The 16,544-nt window shown below is 43.9% G+C and overlaps 1 protein-coding gene across 6 annotated transcripts in view; it reads right to left on the reverse strand.

Annotated features, from left to right (window-relative positions):
• Mms19 (MMS19 nucleotide excision repair protein) overlaps positions 1-16,544 on the reverse strand; it is a 57,681-nt gene that overhangs the window by 28,686 nt on the left and 12,451 nt on the right. For all 6 annotated transcript variants that reach the window (XM_077645824.1, XM_077645821.1, XM_077645822.1 and 3 more), the window contains 6 exons: positions 15,385-15,462; positions 15,208-15,297; positions 12,486-12,519; positions 12,300-12,430; positions 2,718-2,796; positions 141-348 (listed from right to left, as the gene is read on the reverse strand). In XM_077645824.1, the coding sequence (XP_077501950.1) occupies positions 141-348; positions 2,718-2,796; positions 12,300-12,430; positions 12,486-12,519; positions 15,208-15,297; positions 15,385-15,462 (620 nt within the window). The remainder of the gene's footprint in view (positions 1-140; positions 349-2,717; positions 2,797-12,299; positions 12,431-12,485; positions 12,520-15,207; positions 15,298-15,384; positions 15,463-16,544) is intronic.

Consider the following 16,544-nt stretch of genomic DNA (forward strand, 5'->3'; position numbering starts at 1 on the left):
ATTAATTTTAGGAAGATAAAATGATAGCCTAGTGCACACAATGTAGTGAACAGCAAAATATACACAATTGCTAGATGCTGTCAATAAAGTTTTGACCTTTACGGCTGTCACAGAAGTAAAAAGTGCCTGCTGCTCCTTACCCTACTGCAGGGGCATCCACACTTGTTGCCACTTGAAGCAACACCTCCTTTAAGATCTGCAGCTGTGAACCTGTTAAGAAGCCCTTAACTGGAAGGGTAGCGACAACTGCTGCTTGTGCTCGCAGAGCTAGCTCATGGTCATTGCCAGTCACCAAAGTGCACAACAGGTCAGCCAGCTGGCCAAGCAGTCGATTCAATTCCTGAGTGGCTGCAGAATTGAAAAAAATCATTGTAGGCACTTAGATATCTCTTAACTGCGGGAAGGCGAAAGCCGTTTGCAATTTTTACCCAAATTATAGATCTTTTAGTGATGTGACCTTAAGATCACGTGACATCACAAGGTCACGTGACCTAGGTGGCGATGTAACAGATGGACAGTCCCCATGAGTATGAGCCATTAAAGGCTGTTGCCTTAAAATGCACCGTGCAATAAACTAGCTTGCAAGCTAGTTTATTGCACGGTGAAAAGACATGCCAATGATACCGAATAAGACATCCGAATTTGTAATATAAACCACATTCAAACAAGAGCATGCCTATGTGGCAACCACTTCTCATACAGAAGGCATGAGAATACTGACTTAAAATTGTCAACTCTGTCGTAACACCATAAATGTGAAAATTTTTTAACCGTTTTACACGCTATGTAAAGAACTGTGTACAAAGCGAACTCGCAGCTCTTTTTGGGAGTGAGTTGCACCTAGCAGTGATCTCTTTGCTTCAAGTGAATTTTGCATCCTTCATGTCGTAAATAAGACATTTCTTCATGCCATATAAAGAGCACAGTCTGCCATTTTTTGTGCAGACATATTCTGCCACCAGTAGTAAGACCACTTTCATTTTGCAATTTCAAGCGCAATGTGCACCTTCAAAATAGAAATTATTTCCACAATCCTTCGGGTGTTTACTTGATAAGTCACGGCATTTCGATGTTGCTATTTTCATTATGGCACTTTGCACGCAATTTTGCACATCCCTGCAATAAAATAGCCATTAGCATTTTGCACTAGGAAACTAATGAATTGCCTTTCTTAGAGCCTAAATATACTACATAGGCGAGAAATATTTCTTTTTGATGGAAACAAAGAACGGCATGTGCCTGGATACTTTGAGCATGCTACCCCATTCAGCACCAGCTGTCAAATAGATGAGAGGCATTTCATGAGTGCTGCCGTCACATACAAAGCAGACCTATAGAAAATATTCCATACAAACAGAAAGTATAATTCTTTCAGTACATTCTCCTTAGCCACACTGAAACTGAGTTGTGTTTAGACATGTGCATGTCAACGCTGTTCAATACAAACTCATAAAAACAAAATCAGCAATGTGGCCAAGCTGCCTCAGGTGGCGTTTTACAACATCAGCCTTCCTAAAGAGATGGTCAAATCCCACTGCAACCATGAACATCTTTTGCATTTACAGTATGATGCCTCAAGCAAAATGTTGGCTTTGGCACACAATCTGAGCAATGCCAGCCAGTGCCAGATGTGGTATCAGCATTACACAAGCACTTGTTACTGTCACCTCTAGTCACCATAGCTAATACCGGGGCCAGTTGGTTGATCATTATGCGAACTTATGCGCTATAAGTGACACAAGAAGACAACACACACACGACACAAGCGCAAATTGCACTTGTGTCGTGTGTGTTGTCTTTTTATGTCGCTTATAGCGCATACATTCGCATAACCTCTAGTCACACATTTATTAGCCTTATCCCAACGCATATCGGCAAGAGTAGACAAGTGCTAATACTGCCAACTTTTTCTTCGCATAAATTCTATTGAACACCAACCAGAGCTAATGGATGCATTTTTTAGATCATGGAATTTCAGAAGCCAGCTCACTAACAGCACACTTGTAGACAGCAGTGTACATCTGAAAACAGGACAAAATAAGAGAGAAATGCAACTGCAAGCACTGTCATATACACTAACAGCAGCATGACACTTATACTGCATTCACCTCAGCTGATTAGCTGTAGTCTACATCATGCTTGCATTTGAGAGGACGTACATTCTCTTTCCAGTCAGAATAACATAGTGCTAGAAGTTTGCCCAGATTCTGAGTCTCATCAGAATGGTAATGGACACGGTTGGACCTGCTGGTAAGACATGATTTAGTACTTAAATTGGGCAAATTATATGCTCCTTGAGCTGCATTCAAGCTAGTTTACCTGGAAATTCATTTCATTTATCTGATCCAGGTAGCTGCCACTATAGTCATTTAATTTTGAAAATGGTGCATTGAATCTTCAATTTCAAGCTTTGAAAACCACAGCACTACTATCTTTCATTTAGCGCAAAATCTGTTGGCAAGTACGAAAAAAAACACATAACACAATAAAGAAAGCTTTGAAAGGATTCTTGGACCACTGTAACTGAAAAAAGGGGCTCAAAGATTGTCAAACACCATATTTTCTCCTGAATGCCCTCTTCACATTGTTCTCTGAGCAATTGTCTAAAGCTGAGTGTTCTACCTAGCACATTTATCAGGCAATGTGCACTTTTCATACACAGCCAAGAGGTTCACTGAGGCAAAGTGACAATTAGAAGTGATGCTCTCACCACTTACCCTCCTCATGCTTGCAGAGGTTAGCATAGAACGACAAGACATTGGTGGTGCTTTCCAGCACCAGCATTGGTCTCAGGCCCTGTAAAATATTACATGTTTACTAAGCACCAGACAGCCATAAAAAAGTTCTTGGCCCAATGATTGCTCAGTATGCTTTTGAGCCTGATAATAACTGTTTATAAGCACTACTGTCATCTTATCATGTCAAAGCATGGCAACTCAGTGTGTACTGAACAGCCACTTTCAAAACCACTGATTTTTCATCTGATGGAAAACAAAGCAGCAATTAGGCATGGTAGCATGCACCATACCAGCTTGCCATTTTTGTGTTTTTCCTGAATGAGCGCACTATTGACTTAAAAGGGCAATTCTGATCAGTTTAACGACCAATTTTACAAAACAAAAGCTGTCAAGACATTCGCTGCAATTTTGTTTGCTCATTTCTTCATTTGTTTGCTTGCGTCTGTCTACTGACACAGCTTACCGTAAAGAACTGAGGAGGCACCCACCCTCAAATAGCTTGAATAAATACCTGTACTGAACCTGTACGCAATTTTAAACATCATTACATACCATAGCAAGCACCCATGTCCACATATAAAGTAATGACACATCAAGCTACCATGAAAGATATCCATGAAAGATATCAATGAAAAAGAAAGAGAGGGAGGAAGCCATCACAGCATCTTCTAAACTATGTCACAAGACTACTCTGCTCTGAACACAGGAATGATTTACCAATTTTTTTATAACACTAACAAAGCCGACATCTACCAACAACCTTCAGTTGTTTTATCTTCATTGCTCTTCATGACAAGACATTGCAGTGCCCTTCCCAAACTGTGCAAGAATATAAACATTTGTTCAACCTCTGAATGGCTCCAATGACAAAGGGGAGGGCTAATTAGGAGGAGTGCAAAGATTTGAAATTTCGAATATGAATCGAATATGCTTGATATTTGGTTCATATTCGATTCGAGAAATTAATATTTGAGAATTTCTGAACATTTGCCAGCAATCAAATACCACACTGACTTTCAGAAATTCGACCACGGAAGAACCACACTATTTGGGCAAATTGTCCAAAGATCCGAGTTTAAAATTGCAGGAAAACAGTACAAAGGCATCTGCTTGGCTTCCATTCCATTGTTTATCGCATGCATCGATCACGTTCAGGAGCTGCTAGGCTTAGAAGTTGGACCTCATGCGAAATTCCGCAAGTGGGCTTTCCCACATATGACACTTGATAAGAACATGGCCAACCACACACTTCCAACAATCACGAGAAAGCACGCAGTTTTTTTCTTTGATCCTTCCATAATGTGTTACTACTTGACTTCCACTGGTCCTGTCGCCTTTACAACTCTCCAAGCATGAGCTCTGCCATCACATTTTGGTCGCCTATGATATGTGGGGAAGCCCACTTGCAGAACTTTGCATGATGCTCCCGAAGGGGCGAGTCGAAGTGTCACAGCACGGCAAGCGATCATGTAAAAGTCCCACGTATTGTATGGTGCATTGTAACCCACACACCTCTTAAGGTGTATCCAAGTGACGGACCACGGACCTGTTTTGGCCCGCGGACTAGCGATCACGTGGGGTTTCGCTTCCGGTCTACGAGGTCCGCACATGGTCCGCGGGTCGGATCGCGCGAGAAATGCGAGAGCATTTTTTCTGGCGGTGGACCACGGACTTTTTAGCCTGCTCGCACACATCGAGTCTGGCAACTACACCACACTGGTCTTTTCCGGCTCGGTGCTCCCGGCAGTCGAGGCGACACCAGCGAAAGTAGTTTTGTTTTCACTGTTAACATGTCAACGTGGTCGGACGACGCTACGTTTCACTTTTTAGCCTTAGTACAGCTTGATGGCTCGTTCATAATCGGGCATTCTGCGGCGACAGCGAGCGAAATTAGTAGCAACGTCGGCGCTCGCGACGTACACAGATATGGTTAGAAAAGAACAATTGACGCGGTCTACGTGCCATAAGCGTATGCACTATCATGTACGCTAAACGCAGGTATTTTTCGGCACGCTACAGCACTTCTCACATTTCCCACTTTTAGTTCAGCGTATGCAAACACACATGGAAGGATACGCTCAGCCTTGTGGCGCCATCTAGTTTTTAGGACGGGTAACTATTTCTGTCAACAAACATACGCTCCGCTTAAGCCTAGAAGGGGCACAATAGTCACTCTAAATAAAAAATAAAGCAAATATTTCACTCATACGTCTTCATATAGGCGAGGTGAGACCAAGTGAGAAATGGGTGCGCCATTTATTGCCAGTGAACGCAACAAAAAAGGCAGTAACAACGAGGAATCCAGTCCAAAGCGAGTGGTCCAGCTTGGAAGCGCGCCGCCATATTTGCCTCCGTGGGAATGCTACCTCCTCCTCACCGCGGCATAAATCTGTCCCGTACCGATCGAGCTTTCCGCTGGGTATTTAGGCGGGATCTCTGCCGCGGCCGCGGATTCCGCTTGTTCTCGCCGCCGAATGTCGAAGCGTGAGACGAGCGTTGCTGCAGGGTGATCACAGAGGCTTGGCCTGCCTTGTCGTCTGCTCTTTTGGTCCGTCGTGTGGATGCTGTCGCCGGCCAGACCCGGCTGGGCCACGCACGGTCGACCCCACGTGACCGGTCCGCAGGCCAGTCCGTGGCCCGCCATCTGGATACACCTTTAAGTGTGCGTAACGGTAGGTGTGATGACAATATGAGGGCCCCTGTAGCTTGGTTAAAAAATAGCCTGGCCACGTAGTTTCAGTTTCTCAGCTTTGCCACTAGCCCTCAGCAATGCTGGCTGTCGGTCTGCGTGTTTGCCAGTCCTCTGAACACAGCTGCACACCGCTTTCAGACCACACCACAGCTGCACACCGCTCTTCCAGCACGCGGAAACTATGCTCGTCATGGGCTTTTCAGTGTTTGTGCAAAATTCTTGGTTTTTCGGAAACTTTTTTTAGGGGGATGGGGTGATGGGGGGGTGGGGAGGGGGCGTTATAAATAGACCTTCAGAATATGAGGCATTTTTCCCAGTCCCTTATCCGAATTAAAGAGGTTTACTAGCCATCATGTTCTTTTTAGTTGCTAGTCGTGTCAATTCATGAATTTCAATTTGTTACTCATTTTGCATGACCACTTTACAGATTTTATACTGTTATGCTGTCTACTGAAAATAAAACCCCGTTAATTTGAAGTCATTGGGACTGCAAAAAAATTCAAATTAAAAAAATGAACCGAGGCAAATATTTGTTGGCGGAACACGCCACCTTTACTGGAGTGAACTTTGTAATCAGCATATATTGTTGCGCCATCCTAGTCGTAGGCCTTGCTGGCCAAAAAGAAAGTTGACACCAAATACAAGTCGACGCATAGCCTCCCCCACCCCTCTCAACACTTTGTGTGCTTTGTCCTGCCACCACATTTTGCAGCAGTCTAAAGCCAATGGAGATCAAAAGCGAAAAAGCGGCATTCCACCCAGCCTCCACACTTGCGTGTGGCCCGACTGCCTTAGCGGAAAACTAAACACTGTAACGATTCTCTAGTTTTGGATTTCGACGCGATGCATGCCCTGAATACTTTCGGAACCGGAATTTTGCCCTTGCACTACCTATCGTCCGTCCGAGTAAGTCACCGCCAGCGCGAACGAGCCGGGTAAATGGCGCGCAATTCGAATTTCCTTCAGCGGAACCGATTTGTATACAAATTGACGACTTTTGCTGACACATGGGCCCCATGCGTCTTGCCGGGAATGCGCATCACCACGGGGCGCGTGATACCTGGCCGCATGCTCACTCGTGTAAGTGCTACCATGCTACTGTGCGTACGTACTATGCTACCGTGCTACTGTGCATGCGAGCTACTTGGGCGCGTGGGCGCAAAGGCACAGAGCGCGTGCTCATCTAAAATACCTTATACCGCGCAAAAAGTCGGCTCCACTTATAGGTCGACCCCAAATTTTCGGATGACCATTTGTTTTTTACGAAGAGAGGTTGACCTAACCCTCTACCTATGGCAAACTACTCAAAGAAATGGCGCAGGCCCTCATTGCAAGCAGTCAACCAATCGCGGGCATGTAGCAAGAATGGTCGTGTCGCGGAATATGCACTGATGCTGCTAGGGGTGGGATGTGCTTCAATGCTGCAGCACCTCCGACAGACGCTGCTTTGACCGTGGCCAGGCTGGAGAGGATTGGCAAGCGCGCACACCGCTGCCTCCAGTCCGGCCGTGCCTTGACAAATCGCTGAGAGCATGTTACTTTGAAACTGGCATCCACGCAGGCATTGCAGTGAAGCACGTCTTCTCCTCTGCACGCGTGTGTTTTGGCAGTCTGCAAGCAGACTGGTTTTTGTGCTGAGAGTACTGGGGCTGAGGCGCTCCACACATCGGGCATCGGAACTACTATTCAGCATCGTTCTGCAGCACCGCTAGCAGCCCCACGGGGCCATCACTTCATCAGTGTGCGGCAGAATTGGGATCAGATATCTCGGCATAGCACCTCAGATCTTCAAATTAACTGGAATGGTGCACACCGCCGCTTCAAATTATCCGGCTAAATCTACATCAGTAATTACGGTACCACAAAAATCCTTCGAATTATCCATGATTTTGAATTATAGAGGTTTTAATGTAGTATACATATCTGTGCACATGTTTTTTTTACGGTGCTGAGTCAGTCTAGTTTTGTTATTTCATTTGCAAAGACCATGCACTACACTGAAAAAAAAAAAAAGGTTCCACAACATTTGCCTGTTTAACTTTTTTGGAGTATTTTTCATACTGAACAGATATTTGATATTTGAAAGCATTCTTTATTCACATTCGTATTCGATTCGTGTTAGAAAATTTTTTAATTCACATTCGTATTAGAAAATTTTGATGTTCGTGCACCCGTACTACTAATTAGCCATGAACACCTTTCATGTATCTTTCATAGGGTGTGCAAACATTCGAAATTTCGAATGTGAATTTCAAATTTTATAACTTAGTATTCACATCTGATTTCAAGCTCAACCTCCTCTACTCATTTCGAATATTTACAGAGTGTCAGATGTTCAAGACAATTCAAATATCCAGAAGTGCATGCACAAGCATTATCTTTCTTGTTAGCAGGCAAAGCTTCACAAGGCTCAGCGACAGTCACATAGCAACATGGCAGCATCACACAATGCCCTGTTGTCCATGCAGTGGTGGATACTAATAGCGTTCTGTCATGAACAACCTGAGACTGTGCCTTCAATTTTTTAGTACTATTCTGCCCTCTCGTGTCATGCACAACAGGCAGTTGCAGTGAGCCGTCAGAAAAGTGGAGATGTATGGCCCAGACACTTTTTCAGAACCCTCCGTAGAAGATGTTAGCACTGATGGCACAGTGAGTGAAGTACACTCCTCTAATGCATGATGGGCACTGTGAGGTTTCTGTGAAAAAAAAAAAAAAGGGACACTAGAACGAAAGAAAGTCACTGCTACATTAGTGTTTGATCTGTAACTTTATAGTTTTGCCATGTAGAAGCACAGCATAGCAGAACCTGCGACAGAAGCTGTTCCAATCACCTGCCATGCAGCTCTATACTTCTTCATTTGCTTATGCTGCACATGTAAGGTGACATGCAAAGAAATATAAGTGGAGATAAGCAGGGCCTCTGAAGGCAGCACTACACTGTTGCTTTCACTAGCAATACATAGACATGTCACGATAGAAAAAGTTACATAACCTTCACCCAGTGTCTTCACACTGCAGACTTAAGATGCTGTTCACACTAAATTTTTGTCACATGGTAGTAAGCCATTTCACTGTTAACACTATGATTATGCTTGACAAACTATGCAGCAATTGGCAAAACAGGCCTATGCAGCAGACAGTAGGATTTTGACTAGTGCAGACATCTTTGCACATATAGTTGTGAACTGTGCTTTGCTAAAAACATGCCAAATTGGCAAAAAACTGGGAGCAATACTAACCAAGTACCAGGCAATCCAGCATTTTCATTGGCAAGAAAAACTGTCAGTGCTCGAACAGAACGCCTCCTACTAAGCCACACAAAGCAGTTGGTTTTTTCACATGATAGCATGCAACGTTGTGCATGTCTTTTATCTGCAGAATACTATTGCAAGCACAGTTGTGGTACTCCAACTTGCACTACAGTGCAGACCGCTTATAAAAAATGTCACGGGGGCCGCGAAAATCCGCACTATAAGTAGTACCGCACTACAACAAAAAAAAAAGGTTTTTTTAGGTCTAAACACATGCCAGATGAGTAGCTTCCCTTTCAAAAACGCTTTATTTACCATTGAAAAAAAAGCAACCCACTAAGTCCGCCGCACGTTTATATTAGTTTTAGCATACTGTATGCAGCGCGACCGCAGACGAGTACGATAAAAATGATTTCATATCGGAGTGGGGTGAGGGGTAAACAGACGTGTGGCGCAAACTACGTGGCGACTGCTGTTCCTTCAAGAAGTGGCAGTGTAACCAGTTAGGTGATTATGGAAGACAACATGCTTGAAGCAGTGTCTTTGACCGGTGAAAGCAGTCTCTGTGTGAACTGCAAAGCAAAATTGAAAAAGCGTAACATAAGCGGCAGAGTGTCAGCGATCATGGAAACAATTCATGCTCTCGAATTTTCATCGGACCGACCATCGATTGCCAGAAATTTTTTTTGTGCTTGCTTTGCGGAGTAAACGGCAGCGTACCTCAGAACCCCCCAGTGCCGTGTAGGGAAGCGCACTTGATGTTCCGTGCGGTCACAGCGTGGATTTCAAAACCACACTATAACCACTATTTCGCTTCGCGCGACCACATATTAAGTGGTATGACTTTATACTGAGCTCTATGGGAGGCAGACAGGTAGCCGGCCAAAACCGCATTTTATCTGAACACAATAAGCAGTTACATTACAAGTGGTCGCCCCTGTATTTTTTTCTAAACTGCATTAGGGCCTCTCCCACTAGGTCAATATACAGGGTGTTTCACATAAGACTGTCAGCAATTTTTAAAAATAGGGTTTTTGAGTTATAAGTGCAATTTTTCTGGCATAGCATTATCAGTGGTGTAGTGCACCAGAATACAGTTAAGACGTGCTAACTAGCAGGCTGGTTAACTAATATTGAAAAGCTACCTTTTCAACTATTGCTGTTAGACTTCTTATTTATTGAAAGGACTGTAGCACATTGTAAGTAATATCCAGACCAGTTTTGGGACTTATAGGAACGAAACAGCGCAACTAAAACGAAGGACCAGGAAAAGAGATACACGTACATGCGCTATAAGATGCAATACCAACTCGCCCACTATGCTATGTTGCTACAAGTTATTTCTTGTACACAGGGCTCTTTTATGTGGGATAATCTTGAGCTTTCTAATCCCGCCGTACTGACTCCGCTCATTGCAGTCTACATTTGTAGAGCCCGGACTATGTCTAGGTGTGCTCGAAGTTCACTGTGCCCAACAGACATCGACTATCTGCGGACTTCTTAAACCTTCCTCAGGACACCTCAGGCGGATGTGCAAAATTATTTCTGCTGAATGCTGGAGACAAGCAAGATTTCTCAAGGACTGCCTCTGGGTACATTGCGGCATCAGGGAAGGTAAGAGTAGGCAAGTGCCTGTGTACCAAGATTGGAGTGCGATGGCTGAACAGCTTACTGAATGCATTTGGAATTCACACTGCGTACCTTGCCGAAGAAAGAGAAGAAGAGGGCAGAAAAAAGGGACGTCCTGCTGCTCGGAGGTGCAAGACTGGACAAAAAATATGAAAAGGTGCTTAGCCTTGGACCAAAGTTCTCAGCTGATCCAGGACTGAGCATACCAGAAAAAATAGCTCTTACGAGAGCTATCTCTCGGCGAGTAAAAACAGCGTGTGTACGTGTATCTCTTTTCCTGGTCCTCCGTTTTAGTTGCGCTGTTTCGTTCCTATAAGATGCAATACCAACACGCCCACTATGCTATGTTGCTACAAGTTTTGGGAATTTTGAAAAAACCATTCTCATTACCCCTGCTGCACATTGAATTTTGGGGGCACAGAGGGCTGTAACGAACACTATGCTATCAGAAAACACTAGCCACGCTTACAAGCGTGCATCAAATACATCAGCATGTTAGCCACATGCCCTCTACCCACTCGCCACTCCCAGCCGTGCACTGCAAAAGGAGCATGCGACACCTGCACTGCTATGTGATGCATGCTTGTAGGCATGGCTAGCGCTCTATCTGGCCACACAGTTTCACTTTCACCTGTGTGCGGCCCCAAAATTCCTTGTGCTGCAGTGGCGACAAGAATGGCATTTTCATAATTACAAAAACTGATATGGATATTACGTAAGGTGGGCTACAGGCCTCTCAATAAGGAGCCCACAAGTAATAGTTAAAATTCTATATTAGTTAACCACACTGCTAGTTAGCACGTCTTAGCTGTTTTTGATGCACTACGCCACTGACAATGCTATGGCAAAAAAAAAAGCTCAAAAGAGCCTATTTTCAAAAATTGCCGACAGCCTTAGCCAAAGCACCTTGCATAGTCATTTCATTGCCATGAACATGGCTATGATGTTGCTACCTGAGGTTTTACGGGTGAGAAGCATGCCTTTAGTGTCATGGCTTACTGGCCCATTTATCAATCAAGTTCAATGCTGCAACATGTAAAATTAATAATTTCAGCATATATAAAATGCATCTGCTCATTATTCAATACCTGATTCAATGTTCAAAGCTGATTATTTCTTTTCAATTTGTATACTTAAAACAAAAAATTTTGGAGTGCTTTTAAAGGCAAGACTCCCATCTCTTTGACATGTTGGCACAATGGGTGAACAGTAAGCAATTTGCAACACTACTTTGATGCTGACCACAGTGAAACCAATTCTTAGACCAAGCAAGCAGCCACTCTACCAATTAGTTCATCTGCCTTTCAGATGTTTCAAAAAACAAACACCCTTTCCAATTCATCCTGGTAATATGCACCAATTTTGGTAATCATCGACTCTGTATTTTGCACTTTACACCATGCACAATGAGATTTAAAATATGCTGTCACTAATGCTGCACTGACAGCCAAATTTCTTGGGATCAAATATTCTAAATATGTGCTAGTTTGTCCAGTACACGAATAAAGTAGAAAGCCCATGCTACATTCAAAGTTATCATTAACATTTTAGCAGCTGCTATTGAAGACAAACAAATATTTTTTAAATAGTGCTAAGCACAAAGCACTTAGCACTATTATAAACACATTTACTATTTTGTACTATTTTAAAAATGCAACAACATGAACTGATTGGCGAGTTGGTCTGACATGATGGTGAAGTGGTGCAACGGCACACAGACAAAAGAAGAAATGAAGAAAGGACAAACACAGAGCTGTGTTACCTCCCTTCATATTTTGTCCCATACGCTGTAGCAATGCTTCACTGTCACAACCGATTTCAAGAAAATAGGCTTTTTAGCAGTGTGTACTAATTGTAAAAAAGCTTAGAGATTTAAACTTTTTCATTTACAAGACTGGAAATTCCACAACTCGGATACCACCCCCTCTGGCGTCACGTCTTGTCTACCTACACACAACCCTTTTGGTCTCTTGCATTCGTACTCACTTCATCCTTGGCGAGGAGCTGAAGAATACTGGGCAATGCTTCAACAAGGGCGACAGAACAGGCTTCTGCCGAGGCACTTGCAAAGGCTTCTAACACCTTGCCCATGCCTGGGGCTTCACCTCGTTGTAAGTCTGCACAGAAACATAGGCTTTTACCACAAAATCAGAGGGCAGAGATTAAACTTACCTTTCCAAACAACCCTGAACAGTGCTGTCAGTGCCTGCAAGAAAACAGAGTAGACCCTCATTATTCCAACTTTAAGGGGCCAGAGATTTTTGTCTGAATTACCAAAAGTTTGAGTTATCAGAACTGCACCTTAATAAGATCCAAGACTAAACGCGATTTGCTTAATGGATATCTAGGCATACAAATACTATTTAGGAACTATCTTTCCATGCAAATGTAGCTAAAAGCATAAGCATAACCTAAAATATCTGTGAAAGGCGCTCATAAGTTTACTCAACCAGCAGTTTCCAGCTCGTTGTGCGGGTGAAAACAGTTATCAATTAAACGTCCAAATTACCCGAAGGTCATGTCATCAAATAGCTACAAAAATCTTTCAAAAACCGTTTCACACTGCGGCAAATTTAACTGATGAAAAAGTAGGCAATGGTCATCTGCAAAACTGCATGACCATGACGATTTTTCGCAATTCCGTCATGTTTTATCGTTGGGAATGCTGCCCACTGTCAGAAATATCAAAGCAGAACTGCACCAAAATAGTAAAGCCTTCCGCGGCCTCCTTCACAAGTGCGATGTGGTAGCTTTGGAGCCTCCTGACAAGCAGCGGGGTCTATGTAAGGAGGCTTCGCCACATAATGAGCACCTTGGGATGAACGCGAATTTTCGGCGCACAGGACTAGGCGGACAAAACTGAGGGGAATGCACATTTGTGCTAGAGCAGCGAGATGCCTCACAAAAAAGAAAAAAAAAAAAGCCAGCGACGTGCCAATCAGCTGCGCTGATGCGCAGCTGACAGCCACCATCGCCGCAGGCTGGTAACGAAGCTCAGTGAACGAAACTATGCGGCGATGGGGTGCCTCCAATCATTTTGAGCGCTGACCAGACCTTGACATGCTCCCCCTTCAAACCGAGTCCGAGTTAACCAGCTGGAGGGCCGGAATTTCAGCTCAAGCGACGCCGCAAGCCTGATGTATCTGCCCTTGGCTGCCACTCTTTCGCATGCCGGGGACGTTGGAGCAAGACAAAAAGTTTGAACGAAAAGATACTGCGGTACAAATTAAGTGACTTTAATATGCAATGAGAATACAGCTAGCCAACCAAAATTTTGAAATCTGTTTGAATTAACCAAGAGTGCAAATTATCAAAGTTTGAATTATCACAAGTCTACTGTACGTGTGATTTCTCATTACAAGGCTCTCATCAGCAGCAAGTGACTGTTAAAATACTAACTAAAATACACACATCAATGGTGGTAGCAGCCCTGTTTTTGTCTCGTTTCACAATACAGATATGACAGCCATGTTGAAAACACACATCATAACTTAAGAACATGACATTGTGGGCTTTCATATGTGTCACTGCAAATAATTCTGCACTCCGATGCTTTTACTAAAGCTTCTGCCAAGCTATCAAAGATATTATGCTTGAAAAAAATGAAGTATTAGAAAAAAAGGAATAAAAGCGTTGCATGGCCCTCAATCACAACCAAGTCAATGTTGCATAACAGGCTACATACTGCTATCTAGAAGGCTGTACTGTTATCGCTGAAATATAACAGACAAATACTATGTATACTTGCGTAACGAACCCACTTTTTTTCCAGAAAAGTAGAGATCAAGTTGGGGGGAGGGTTCATTACACGGGAAAAAAGTTTTAACAGGTTTTCTGGGGAAAGTTGAAATTTCATATCATACATCCGTCCGCCTTCTTCTCCCTCCCCCCACCAAAAAAAAAGTTGAAATTTCATACCATATGTTCGCCTGTTACCCGCTGCGGTGGCTCAGTGGCTAATAAGGCGCTCGTCTACTGAGCCAGAGTACCTGGGTTCGAACCCAGCTGCGGCGGACACCCGAGATATGCGAGACAGTTACTGGGTCATTTCTTATCCTCAAAGCCAATTTTGCCAATTTTAAATTTTCCCCCTGCCAGACCGCCGGCCTGCCCGCCCATCCATCCATCCATCCATCCACCATCAACAAAAGCACATGGTCAGGCATGTTTGTGTTGCCAGTGTTTAGTATTTTCACTTCGAAAGATATTTGCTGTATTATGGCACGATTAAACACTTTTGTGACAGCCGGTGGCACCGGCCAATCGTGGTGAGATGAAGTGAACATGCTGCACACCAGCCCTGAAGGTCAGGTGTGTGTTTTTTACGCGAGGTTAAAAAAACTCACAGGATGGTTACAAGAGTGTAATACGAAGGTTAAGGTTTAGCCGTGGTGAGGGGATAGGCATTTTTGCTCTCAATTTCAAGCTCACCAAATTGCTTGGGGGTCTGAACGTCCTGCTTCCTTCATAGCATTTCAGTGTAGAGGATGGTTTATAGCATTCTGGTTTAAAGTGCTATGGTCCTCCCAATGCCCAAGCACTCGCTGGCTTTCTAAGCAAACAGCAGCGCAGTTGGGCGCGCAGCAGCGCACCGAACAAGCCACCGCCGCTGCCGCTTGTCAAGGGCGCACACGTTTTGGCGCTCTGCCAAGTTCGCCGAGCCCCCCCGCCCCTGAGCGATGCCAAGGTCTATGGCCTGGACAGCACATATACTAAGGAATGCACTGTGAAAAACAAACGATTAAAAAAAAAGTAAATTCTCAACGACAAAAGAGGGGGGTGGGGGGTGGGTCCATTATGCGAGTGGGTTCATTACGCGAATATATATGATATATGAAAGTAAGGTACTTCAAAATCCAAACGATATCAACATTTAAAGCTTAAAGTGACTCACATTCTTGTCATACCCCGAGATAGCCTTAGAAATACTTGTGAGACAACTCAGGGCTGTGGGAATAAGAGCCTCATGTCTATTTACAAATACCTGCAAAAGAAATGCGGCTGAAGTTAAATATAAATACTCAGTATTTAGCTTTCACTCAAATGAGGACAGAGGTGATTTACACATTACCACATTGTGTATCTGCTTCCAAATAAGTATCATCTTGTCAACAAAACAGACAGGAGGAAACACTTCAGCTCCACGAATCTGTGAAAGACAAAAAAATTGAGCAGGTATAAACCCACATTCTGGACCATATGCAAAGCGACTGTTCTGTCGTTTTTCTTTCCTTTTAGTTTTACTGAGCTTAGTGCCAATTGTGCCAGCCAGAAAACATTAGACATTTTTAGTATGGCAGGTTTTGCATGATTGCGTGCCTAGAATAGCGAGTCCAGAGCACGCATGCACACAACACTAATGGGGAAATAGCATTAGCACATGCACGCAATTTTCAGAAGTTCGCGTAGCAGCAGTTGCGGCTTTTGCGCACATTAGTGTGGAAAAAAATTTCAAGAGGATACTTAAGCTCTGCCCTAACGGTATGATGCAATATCGTAATTCCCATATATGCAGAATGTCATTCTCCACTTTACATTCATAGGTCCCTGGGAGTCCTCATGACCCCTCCTGGTGCAGTGGTGCAGCGGTTAAGCGATGGGCCACTGCCCTGCGATGGCAGGTGCTCCCAGCAGTGGGCCTTGTGTGGCCCAGGTTGGTCTTCCCGAGTGACCAATCATTAATTTAACTGCCACCTGCCACAGTGGGCAGTTTGCTCACTATCCGGTTGGCAGGTTGTGATGACGTCGCAAGGTCATGTGACCTAGGTGGAACACCTGCCTCCTAGATTGCTCTCTGGGCACCACCTGCCAGAGTCATGCGCGTGATTTTTCGCTCACAACACCGATGCTGGCAAGACCTTGCTTTGACAATGAAGTTTAAGCTGCAGTTCAGCCCAATTTTGAAGATACGCTCTCGATTCTGGCGTGCTCAAGCCTAATGGGGCCTCTCGCTGCGCTGCAACCATCTGCAACTGCTCGGAATGTAACAGAAAAAGGTTTCGAGTATTGCCACAGTGTTTTATGTATTTCAGTAATTTAACATGGCAAACATTATTAGATTTGCACATGTATTTTGAGCATTGCATGCCTTGTAAATGGAAATATTTTTGCTGGAGCAGCTGGTACTTAGTACTTCCATAACTAGACGACACCACAAGTTTACATTTCTTAATTCACATATTTTTAATTACCAAGGCATTTTCTTCGGCATTTTGGTGGCAGAAATAAGTG

Source organism: Amblyomma americanum, chromosome 1 (assembly GCF_052857255.1).
Source record: "Amblyomma americanum isolate KBUSLIRL-KWMA chromosome 1, ASM5285725v1, whole genome shotgun sequence".
In the NCBI taxonomy this organism is placed as follows: Eukaryota; Metazoa; Arthropoda; class Arachnida; order Ixodida; family Ixodidae; genus Amblyomma; species Amblyomma americanum.